The 12,269-nt window shown below is 42.4% G+C and overlaps 1 protein-coding gene across 2 annotated transcripts in view; it reads left to right on the top strand.

Annotated features, from left to right (window-relative positions):
* The window catches only part of ksr1a (kinase suppressor of ras 1a), a 44,187-nt gene extending 33,584 nt beyond the window's left edge, over positions 1 to 10,603 (top strand). The window contains exons 11-20 of one of the 2 annotated variants that reach the window (XM_042091876.1): positions 105 to 146; positions 583 to 634; positions 741 to 804; positions 1,803 to 2,320; positions 2,544 to 2,640; positions 2,943 to 3,076; positions 3,340 to 3,471; positions 4,103 to 4,238; positions 5,868 to 6,001; positions 8,737 to 10,603. In XM_042091876.1, the coding sequence (XP_041947810.1) occupies positions 105 to 146; positions 583 to 634; positions 741 to 804; positions 1,803 to 2,320; positions 2,544 to 2,640; positions 2,943 to 3,076; positions 3,340 to 3,471; positions 4,103 to 4,238; positions 5,868 to 6,001; positions 8,737 to 8,743 (1,316 nt within the window). In that variant the 3' untranslated portion in view covers positions 8,744 to 10,603. The remainder of the gene's footprint in view (positions 1 to 104; positions 147 to 582; positions 635 to 740; positions 805 to 1,802; positions 2,321 to 2,543; positions 2,641 to 2,942; positions 3,077 to 3,339; positions 3,472 to 4,102; positions 4,239 to 5,867; positions 6,002 to 8,736) is intronic. The other variant, XM_042091877.1, reaches the window with a different exon arrangement.
* Positions 10,604 to 12,269: the final 1,666 nt, after the last annotated feature.

Below are 12,269 nucleotides of genomic sequence, written 5' to 3'. Positions count from 1 at the left end.
CTCTCTCTCTCTCTCTCTTCCTTGTTCTCTCTGGCTCTCTCTCTCATTCCTTCTCTCCTCCTTTGGCTTTTGCTACTTGCCCCCCCTCCCTCTCTGTTCCCAAGCTGCCTGCTACTTTCAGCACAGACAGCAGTTTATCTTCCCTGGTGAGTTAACGTTCCCTGAATGGTTTCGGCCTTCCCTTGTGTGTCCCTTTCTCTCCAGCTATGTGCTCTTAGCCACAAGTTGACATGGACTGCATAACTTGCTTTACTCTTGTATGGTGGACAAACTGTTCAAATCGTTCTGTTGAGTGATGGTTTGAGTGCTACCTTGAATGTTGGTGGGTGTTGTGCTTGGGAATAAGGGACATGCTATGCTATGTGTGGTTGAGTTGTGATTGTGTACCATTCTGCCCCCTGGTGGAGAACACTATCATTATAGGCTCTCTCTGGCTGACAATATTCATACATATTGTATAAATGTGTTTAAAGAAAGGCCTTCCTGTTGGCAAACGTTTTATGCCGTTGAACTCCTCCTTATACTGAACTTTTTTTTTTAACTATTCTCTTCAACAAACTTAAATAGTGTTTATGCACACAGACGTGTCCAGCTCGACCACGCTGCATTCTGAAAGTGGCCTTCCAGACACAGTGTAAGTGGGCCCCCTCACCAGGACGTACGTCCCATTACCATCCTGTTCTGGAGGATTGTTTTTGAGTTTAAAGGTTTTGTTGTTTTGTTTGTTTGTTTGTTTTCAGTAATGAGAACGAGCCATGTGCAGAGGATCTACGGGCCGAGCTGGCTGAGGATGAGGATGGAGAGGTGAGGCTGGCCTTCATCACAGGAGCATTTTTTAAACATTTATTTTAGTTATATTTTTGTATATTATTTGTATGCATTATTTATTGTATATAAATAGTTTGGTATACGCTATATTTCCATTTTTAAAAACATTAATAAGTCATGTTATTTAATTGTGTATTTCAGGTAATAGCAGTAAAATTGCAGTTTTGCTGTTTTGATTGAGTGATGATAAATCAAATAACAATAACCCAATTATTGTAAACGTGCTAATTACCAACCATTTCGTTCGAAAACAACGATGTTTTTTAATACTTCAAAATAACATTTGATAAATTAACCTTACATTTTCAGTAGCCATTGGTGTGTAGATTTGAACAAAATCTAGTTTGGTTCTTACCGGGGCTTTTACTGCCTGAAATATCCGATTTTATTTACCACGCTCGGAGTTTAGTGCTGGGCTGGTGGGTGCCTATTCCCAACCTTTCTCACTGCACATCAACGGTTAGCCCGAGAATTCTCGCCGCAATTCAAAATTCCACTGGAGCTCCAAGCGGATTTGTACACGCAGCCTTACAACACTGTTTACAGCTCTTCGAGTCACGGTAAAATTTACTTTTTGGTACATAGTTAATTTAGATACACTTATGGTGTGAGTGCTTGCGTTTCTTTAGGAATCCGCCGCCTTGGTTTGTATAGAAATGAATATTAAGTGACACATACACGAGAGGTTGGACATACAGTATGGTTGGTAATATGTGACGTTCCGATACAATTGCACTGAAATTACCTGGAACAAAATGTTACAACATTAATTGAAATGGAGGATATAGCGTTTTGGAACCAAACTCTTTATTATTGTATATTTTTATATTGTTTATTGTATTTACATTTTTATTTTAGCTTATAGCTTTTGAGCTTTTATTTGATTGGAAGGATTTGAAGGGTTGCTGAGATGGTTTCATCAGGGCGGGTTTATAAGCAGTTGGTTCATGCTGAATACAACATTCCCTTATCAGGAGGAAGAGGAAGAGGAAGAGGAGGAGATTGAGGCCGAGGGGGACGAAGAAGTCGTAGAGGAAGAAGAGGAAGAGGATGTGGAGGAGGAGGACGAGGAGCAGGCCGAGGAGGAGTACGAGGAGGAGGAAGAGGAGGTCCACATGGGCTCGGACGGGGAGTGCGATGGGGACGAGCTGGACGACCTCCCGAGCGCGCGGGGCAGCGGCGGCAGTGGTCACTGGAAGGGCCCCATCTCCCGCAAGGCCAGCCAGACCAGCGTGTACCTGCAGGAGTGGGACATCCCATTCGAGCAGCTGGACCTGGGCGAGCTGATCGGCAAGGGCCGGTGGGGCCGCGTCCACCGCGGCCGCTGGCACGGAGAGGTGGCCATCCGTCTTCTGGAGATTGACGGCAACAACCAGGACCACCTCAAGCTCTTCAAGAAGGAAGTCATGAACTACCGGCAGACACGCCACGAGAACGTTGTGCTTTTCATGGGCGCCTGCATGGCCCCGCCCCACCTGGCCATCATCACAAGGTCAGAGTCAAGGCCAAGGTCAAGATCAAACACTGCCAGCCTCGCTTAGAGCTGTACCAGTAGCAAGGCGCCTTGTAGGCCTCACGAGTAATAGGGCTTCATCACTTAAGAGCTGTCCAACTATACAGCGGAAATAATTAATTATATATTTTTAGTTATATTATTGTTCCAGTTCTCATTTCTTGTTTTCATTTCTTTCTTTCTTTCTTTTTTTTTCAAACAGTTTCTGCAAAGGCCGGACTTTGTACTCTGTCGTGAGGGACACCAAGAACAATCTGGATATTAACAAGACCAGGCAAATCGCTCAAGAGATTGTAAAGGTATTGTCATTATCCATACTTTTCTATTCAGCGTCAAACTCCTGTCTGTGCTGAAGCCTAATGCATAGATTGTTGTGTTTAGTCTCCTCCAGTATCTGTCTGTTAAGGTCATTGTATTTATTTCATTTTAAATTCGTATTGGTGTGGTAGTGGTATTTACTGCTGTACTATTTATTGCTACCTAAGGTCTCCTCTGCATTGTAGCTTGAATGTTATTCATCAGTTTGTAAGTGGCTTTGGATAAAAGCATCTGCTAACTGAATAAATGTAAATGTAAGTGTAAATACTCTCTATATTTATAGGGCATGGGCTACCTTCACGCCAAAGGCATTGTTCACAAGGATCTGAAATCTAAGAATGTCTTTCACGACACCAACAAGGTGGTGATCACAGACTTTGGCCTTTTCGGGATCTCTGGAGTGGTCCAAGAAGGACGGTAAGAAGTTCTGCTGTCTCTTCCCAGAAACCAGCCACCACCTCTCATCCACCTCTTACACAGATCTGACCCCAATGGGCAGAATTTAACAGCTTGCTATTATAGCTGGGCTGTGAAGTATGTGTCTGTGTGTGCATGTGTATGTGTATGTGTGTGTCTGTATTTGGGTGTTTTTTTTGTGTGTGTGTGTGTGTGTGTGTGTGCGTATACATGTGTGCTCATGTGTGTATACACGGAGGTGTGTGTGTGTGTCTGTCCTATAGGCGTGAGAATGAGCTGAAGTTGCCACACGGGTGGATCTGTTACTTGGCCCCCGAGATCGTCCGCAAGATGAGCCCGGGCAACAACGAGGACAGACTGCCCTTCTCCAACGCTGCTGACGTCTACGCCTTTGGGTATGTCCAGCTCTGTGCACAGTGCACCAAACACAGTGTAGAGGATAGATGTAGATGTATATGTCCAGACAAAAACAGGACAGTCCTTCAAGGCCAGCCATAATGTTATCTTGCTGAAAGTTATCTTGCTCAAATTAGCCAACTGGCTAGAAACCTTTTATGTAACACATCTACAGACATTGTTATGGCATTGACTGTGATAGCTATGTATGTAATAATGTGCGCTGCATTGTCCCTGACAAATAAACTAATAAATAAAAAAAATAAAAAAGGGATAGTGAAAGGGTCAGTGTGTATCAGCATGCTGTACAGTGGACTTTGTTTTTGTTTTAGGTATTTTTATTAATGCATTTGTTTATTGTTTATTGTTCATTGTCTATTCTGGAACCTGGATGAGATGCATCAAAACAAGCTGCATAAACTTCACAAAATATTTTGCAACTCTAGCTTTCTATAACGCCATTAAAATGACGTAATTTCTGAAGTCTGTGGCTATTTTGACCTCCAACCATAAAGCCTGACTGGACATAATGAGGAGTGCATTCCAGTGCTCTGGGTGTGGAGTGAAGGACTTTGGCATCTGCCTGGTGAGATTAAATGTTTTTCTCTGACCTCTCCCCCCCGCCTGCAGGACCATATGGTACGAGCTGCAGGCCCGAGACTGGCCCATCACCAACCAGCCCGTGGAGGCTACCATCTGGCAGGTGGGCAGTGGGGAGGGCATCAAGAAGGTGCTGGCCGAGACCAGCCTGGGCAAGGAGGTCACGGTGAGTAGAGAGAGATGAACGACAGCACTGCAGAAGGAGGGAGGGAGGGAGGAGAGAGAGAGGGAGGGAGAGAGGAGAAAGAAGGGCAGAGAGGAAGGGATGGAGGGAGAGAAAGATGGAGGAGAGAGGGAGAGAAGGAAAGAAGGAGGGAGAGAGAAAGGAAGGAGAGAGAGAGGGAAAAGAAGAGAGAGGGAGGGAAAGAGGGAGGGAGACAGGAGGGTAGGAGGCAAGGCCGTAGTCATGATGTCAACATTGGGGGGGACCAAATCTGTGGTGGTGTCTGGAGGACCCCCAAACAGAATTTCAATACATTTCCTGCCATGGACAAATATTATTTGATTAAAAATCACAAACAAGTCATTAGTTAAGTCAGTCAATTAGGGTATTCAAAACCCCTGGGTACATATGCAAAAACTGGGGTAACTACAAAAAAGGCCCGGTCACCTCTTGTCTTAAGTCTTGCATGAGGGATTGTGAGAAGCTGTTTAGAAGGAAACCCTGAGTGACCTATGTGCAGAGTGCGGGGATAGTATGTCTGAGATATAAGAAGGAGCTAGTCCATTTAGGGCTTTAAAAACAAAGAGTAACATTTTAAAATCTATTCTGTGCTTTACAGGTAGCCAGTGCAAGCCAGACAGGTGTAATGTACTCTCTCTTCTTAGTGCCTGTTAAGAGTCTAGCAGCTGCATTTTGTACCATTTGCAATCCGGCAATGTTAGATTGGGTCATGCCAGTATACAAGGAGTTACAATAGTCAAGCCTTGAGTTGATAAAAGCATGGATAATAATTTCAATGTCATTGTGAGATAAAAAATGACTTTAACTTAGCTATGTTCTGAGCTGATAAAAACTTCTTTTAACGGCACTACTGATTTGTTTGTTAAAATTAAGTGAGCTATCCAATAAAACACCTAGATTTCAGACCACAATGCGCAGGTTTGCAGAAAGGGGACCAAGTGCATTACTTAAGCTGGTGACAGAGCAATGGGAGGCAAATAAAATTGCTTCGGTTTTACTATCGTTTAGTTAAAGAAAATGACTGGCCATCCAGGATTTAATGTTGTCAAGGCAACTAAACAGTTTCTTTAGTGTGCCGGTGCTATCAGGTGTGAGTGGTAAGTACAACTGTGAGTCGTCTGCATAGCAGTGATATTGAATATTATGCTTCTGCAGGATAGAATCGAGAGGCAGCATGTAGAGAAAGAATAAAAGAGGACCTAAAATTGATCCTTGAGGGACACCACAGTTAATAGCAGCAGAATATAAAGAATTTGACGGAGAAAGTTCTATCTTTCAAATAAGAGGTGAACCAGCTTAACACTGCAACCAGTATGCAAGAGAACATACTCTCTCAGTACTTACCATGCAAGAGTATTAAAAAGACTTTATACATTCATTAGTTCACCAATATCATTTATTTTTTGTACAGAGCATGATGTTGTTGGCCTTCAGTGCGTCTGGCCCAGGTAGACCTGACAAAGAAAGCTGATAATGTGTGGACAGTGGACAGAGCTTATCACCGAAAGCTCTTACTGCCTCACACTTAAAGGGATGTAGATGCCAGCTTAACATGTTTGTCCCCCCTGCCCCGCCCCGCCCCTTACCCCCACCCGACTCCCTCCTCTGCAGGAGATCCTGTGCACGTGCTGGGCGTACGACCTGCGGGAGCGGCCCACCTTCGCCCAGCTGGCGGACATGCTGGAGAAGCTGCCCAAGCTCAACAGGAGGCTCTCCCACCCCGGACACTTCTGGAAGTCCGCTGAGTACGTATCGTAGCTGCCCCCCCACCCCCCCTCCCCAGACTGGCCACTCTGGGCACTTAAAGGGGGGAGGGGACTTTTTTTTCAGAAAGTAAAAGTCCTGCCATTCACTTCAACCAGCTGATTCGGATTAGCACAACTCAGCCAGGTATATCCGCTACTTAGTGAGTTCATCTGTAACCTGTAAGTGCACAGGTAGAACCAATAAATGGTAGGACTCTTACTTTCTGAGGCCAGACTTTTCCACCTCTGGGAGTATTTGGCATTTTAGGGGTGGGGGGTTGGGTACGAAGGGGGCATTTGGGCATTTTAAGAGGGGGGTCACAGTCTCTGACCCTAGCCATACACCTGAGTGTATTCTCAAGTCATGCCCTCAGTAGATAGGAGAGGCTGGGGTCACTTCAGACCTCTTAGATTATCTGTACACTAGCTTACACTTGGAGACAGGGAGTTAGTTGCCCGATAAGGATGATCCTTTTCCACATCTCAGTAAACATAACTTTGCTGGGGTGATTGACTGTTACATCACTGCAGTGTCCAGTCAGGTCTTTCATTGGATGTTACCCACTGCCAGGCTGGAGACTAAGCCATGTACTGCATGGTCTGCCAGCCTAATGCCAGTCTGTGAGTCTAGAGTGTTCTAGAGTCATCCCTTGAGTGATGCATATCATTGAGGTCCACATGGGGTAACTAACTTCCTCCCTCCATTTTAGACATCAAGCAAAAGGCTTGGCGGGGGATTGACCATTCTGCTCTTGCTATAACTTGACACGATTCTCTCATCCCTATGCTTGACCTCCTCTATCTCCTTAACTGCTTTCGAGTTGTTCCTTTCTGGGTCACATGCTGTAAAAATATGATGTACTCCTTATCCATTGACTACAACTCTTGTTATTTTTCTTATATATGCTCCATATGTTTCTCTCATCACCAGTATGCATATAGATGCATCTGGAGCAAGTCCAGTCCTGACTGGCCTAAAGGGCCGGATTTGTCTCAAAACCAGCTGGTATCTGAGCCAATCAAATTCTGTTAATTTGAGATGCTATTGGCTCCTCAATATCTCATAGGCAAAGGGTAGTGACATAAGGCCTCTATTGGTCAGTTCTACACCTCAAGCAACACTTCTTCCTGAGGGGAATGCTATGAAGCAGGGTTACTGCCTTACCCAGGTCACTTCAGGAGTTACCGCTGATCTCAAAACAATATGTCGCTTCAGAAGCAATACAAGTAAATTATTCTCTTGGAGATCACATCAGTGGTTACCAGGGTCAGGGATGGGCAAAAATAAATCAAAATGTATTTTAAAATAAAATATCAAATACCCTAATGTTAAGTGTATCAAAATAAAGTACAAAATACAGTAACCACACCATGTATCAAAATAAAATACTGTATTTTTGTATTTTCAAAATACTAAAAATACTCTACAAAGGGGGCAGGAAATCACTTTGCATACCTTCCATATCTGTCTATTTAATATATTCCTTCATCAGTACACTGGCTCTGTTGATTAAGTGGAAAGTGTCTGAGAGCTACAGCTTTTCCCTGCCTACGAGACATGTCATAAATCTGCAAACAGTCAACAGATCAACTGACCTGCCTGTTACATCTCATAGCCTTAAAATAACAACTTCCAACTCATGGTACTGAATGCAGAAAATGAAGTGGCATTATAATAGTGATCTTATAATATCTTATCAACCACATAGGAAACTTAGATCTTCCAATGCTAATCTTAATTGTACCCTAAGTGTTCCACAAGCACAAGTGGAGAAGCTGCTTTTATCCATTATGCCCCAAAGCTTTGGAACACCCTGCCTCTGTACATCAAGCAGGCAAGTTCAGTGATTTTTAAAAAAAAGTTCGGAAAACAACCCTGTATAAGAGAGCCTTTAGTTAGTTAACTCATCTTATCTTGTAGACTACTTTTTCAGATTATTCTACATCTGCTGCCATTGGAGCTGCAGCCAGCCAGAAGCAGATGGGCTCTCCCTATTAAGTCAGGTTCTGCTCAAGGTTTCTTCCTGGAATATGGGAGTTTTTCCTTGCCACAGTTCATATGGCGGGCTTGTAGGGGGTAAAGGGTTAAGGCTGCCAGTCTTAAACGTCTGTGTATAAAGTAAAATAATTACAACATATGCTAAGAACATACTAAAGCTAGCTGCTTAGAGTCCACATCAACATACCTGGGCAAACTTGTTTTACACTTTTATGTCATCACATCACCAAAAGTATTGGTTTTACCAAAATGTATTTTGATATCAAATATGTAGCCATTTTCTTCAACCCAATGAAATACAAAGAGCAAAATACTATTTTGTATTTGAAATTTGCCCATCCATGACCGGGGTAAACCAGTAACCTCGCTGCGTGGTATACTCCCCTGGTCTTCAATTTTTTTATCCAAAGAGTATCTTAGTTTTGCACACTGCATGCACCCTCTTAGCTCATTAAACATCCTTTTAATAAAACTGATAACAGCTATTAATATGACATGTAATAATAATTTAATAATGATTTTCATCATTCAGATTTTTCCTAATGTATGATCAGCAGTTACCTTTTCTACATTAACATAATTTAACCCTTGTGTTTCTCTCTCTATGTTTCGTCCTTTATTTTTCTGTCTCCCTGTCCTGCTCTCTCTCTCTCTCTCTCTCTCTCTCTCTCTCTCTCTCTCTCTCTCTCTCTCTCTCTCTTTGTGTGTGTGGTCTGCATCTGTTTTCCTAACACAGGTTGTAGCTGTTGATACGAAATCTTAAGCAATGCAAAACAACTAAAGCCTGGGTCTGCCTTGCATGCATCCTGAAATCCTTAACTTTCGGATTAAAAGACTAAATAAATGAATAAACTAAAGCAAAGCCAAGCGTTGACTCTGCCTGATACAGATTCTGCTTCCACTAATCCAAGACTGATCTTCCTCCTCCTCCTCCTCCTCCTCCTCCTCGTCTTTTCCGTCGGTATTCCTCTGTGGGCGGGAGCGGAGAATCTCTCACAGGAAGGGGAGGAGCTTAACGGACTGCACATTTCCTGCTTCTGACCCATCTAAAACTCTTGCCTTTATGTGTTTTTGTTTCCCTTTCTGTTTATTTTCTTTCTTGGAAGAAATGAGTCTGTGGTTCTCCTCTCTGGCTTGTGGTGTGCTTAGTGAAATGGACGTGTGTGATATTGGTGTGATGGCAACTCAATCCCCCACCCCACACACACACACACACACACCCTCACACCCTCACCCACGCTGCTGTGACGTGTTTCTTGCTGACAAAACTGGGGACTGGTGTTGGACTTTCATTAAAAAATAAATAAAAAAAGAAAAAAATAAACACAGCCAGTCACCATGGTACTGCCGGACCCGCCAGTGACTGTCCACCAATGGATTTTCCAGTGGTGCATCTGTGGTGTCTCTTGTCTATGCCTGAAGCGGCATATCCAATCACTCTCTCTCTTCCTCTATCCCTCTCTCTTTCTATCCCTTTATTGGGACAGAAAGCTCTGTTCCTTCTCCTCCCATGTTTTGTATATCAGGTGCCAGAGCTTCAGAACCTGGGCGCTTCAATTTACAGATGAAAAGACAGCTCTCTCATGTCTGTTTGTTTATTTGTTTGTTTTGTTGCTGTTGTTGTTGTTGTTGTTGTGGTGGTGGCGTCCCATGTACTGTGTGTTTCACCAGTGTTTGCGTGGACTCACAGTGGACAGTGAACCATAGGAACAGCTGCACTAGCTTTCAATGGAGGCCAACGTGAGACAATTAAGTCCTGACAGTGGACTACAGTGACGGAAACCATGGAAACCATATCACAGATGGACACACAGAATGTCAATGCGCTGTCGCTCTCCTGCAATTTCATATGGCCCACTAACAAGTGTGACGCTGAGGATGCGAACCAACCAACTAATAAACAAGCTAACAAACAAACAAGCCAAAGGGAGAAGCATAAGTCTTCTCGAATCTTTGAGTGATTTTAGACTTAACACTATGTAGTTTATGCGTTCCGAGTAGAGTTCCTTTGCACCACTGGGGGAAAAAAGAGAACTGCAGCAGCAATCTAGCATGTTAGTGTCTCCTTATTAGTTTTGATAAACATTACCTCTGGTGTGCGCCTGTATGTCTGTGTTTTGTGTTCTCATTTGCCGGTGTGCATGTACTGTAATGTGTGTGTGTGTGTGTGTATGTGTGTGTGTGAGTGTGGGTGAGTGAGTGAGTGAGTATATTGTGTCTGAAAATGTAGGTGTTATTTCTGTGAACGACTGAAGTCATTCTGGTATGAAAAAACATAGGTGACGTGTAATATACACACATAAATAACTACTCACTGTACAGCTAATACACATGCTGTAATTATTGTAATATTTGTACATTTTATATATATTGTACATCATAACATTTTTGAATAGGTACGGCTCCCCTGTTCCAAATGTACATAAATCTTTATATTTTTTCATGTATAAAATGCTGTAAGAAATAAATTGTACATTTTTTAGAATGGGTCAATACATGTTATGTCATGTAAAATTCATATTTTTGTATTGCATGTGGCTGCCATTCTGTACACACGTTCTGTTTTCATCTTTGAGAGATAATAAACAATGCTTGTCATGTGAGGATGCCTGAGCCTAATTTCTTTCTGTCTTACTTTCCTTCTGTATTCAGTGATTGATTGATTGGTTGATTTTCCTGTGTAGTAATACAGTAACATTACATTACAACTATGATATTCGGTAGACTCTGAGGAAGGATAGGCCTACAGATGGGTGGAGAAGTATAAATATGCTGATTGAAGGTGTTAATTTGTTGTACTGTGGCCTATATTCTTTGAAAACTGGGAGTTTGAATATTTCTCTGTGATAATGATGAAACTAATCACTTTGAGCATTATCAAGGTTTTTGCACTATATTTTTTGTATTGATCTGCACTCATAATAAGGCTATGACTTAGCATCTCATAATTTTGACTTTTATATCTCATAATCAAGACTTTTTTTTCCATCAAGTGACGGAAACGCGCTTCCATATAATATCCTAAGCCAGCGGTTCCCAAACTATTTTCCCCCTCGTACCACCACCTACACCTTTCCTCGCGTAGGCTAGGCCAGTGTTTTTCAACCACTGTGCCGGGGCACACTAGTGTGCCATGAGAGATCATCAGGTGTGCTGCAGAAAATTACCCAAATGTCACTCACTGGTCCAGAAAAGCAACTGTTGCATCAAAGAATTTATAACCACATGCTCTCATTGATTGTATGATTGCACTATTTGTGGTATGCAGGCATTGTACAACGAGGGCCCCATATCCAGTACACAGAATCATCACATATCCAGTTCATAACAACAATTAAATTAGATATATGAAACAGAGGGCGCTTGTTTTATTGAGCAGGTCTTGCATAGAAGCCATAATAAGGCCATATCTACGACGGACTATTAGGGACAAAAATATTTTTCCCCTGGCGAGATTAAACTCGACATGTTGACTTTAAAGTCGCCATGTCGACATTAAACATTTCGAGAATAAAGTTGAAATATCATATCTACTTTAATCTCGACATGCCGACATTAAACTCGAAATACAGTTTAAACATTTCCTACAGTTTAAGCTATGTAGCCTACACTAACACACAATATGTGGCATGAATAATAGGCCTACTTCAAATAGGTGTTATTTCAGATAGATTGCTAGATTGTAGATATTTGGATAGATTGCGTCTTCTGTTAACTCATTGCCGTCATCGTGAAGCGCTGTATCTCGCGGTTATACCATGCACTATTATATAGCTAGAATAATACATGTTTCCAATGATATAATGTTTCTATAGTAGGCTACAAAATGTTATTTCACTCTGTTTTACGTGGGTAAGGCCACCGCACATCCAAATAACTGCCCTTCACAGGCCGTCATTCTCCATAACATGGAACTCATTTTTCTAAAACTGCTTTTCCATGTCTCCCCTGCATAGGAGGCTATAACACAGATATGTATAAGTATATAGATTCATCACAAGTAAACACAATAAAGAATGGGAACGTAAATTGGATTATGTATTCTAAGTTGTAATTCCTCTGTATGTCCTGTTGGTGACCTCAGTGAGAAGTACTGTTAAGACGCTCTTAGCCGGTAACGAGTAGCCTACTCTGGAGCACTTGTAGATCTACGAGTTTTTTCACGATGCTCTTAAGCTACGATGGTTTCGGGAAACAGTCGGCAAATCTTAAGACGTTCGTAAGAGGGACTTTACGACGCTCTTAGGCTTAAGATGCTTTCGGGGAAGT

Source organism: Alosa sapidissima, chromosome 5 (genome assembly GCF_018492685.1).
Source record: "Alosa sapidissima isolate fAloSap1 chromosome 5, fAloSap1.pri, whole genome shotgun sequence".
NCBI lineage: Eukaryota > Metazoa > Chordata > Actinopteri > Clupeiformes > Clupeidae > Alosa > Alosa sapidissima.
This window is presented reverse-complemented; position numbering and strand designations above follow the sequence as displayed.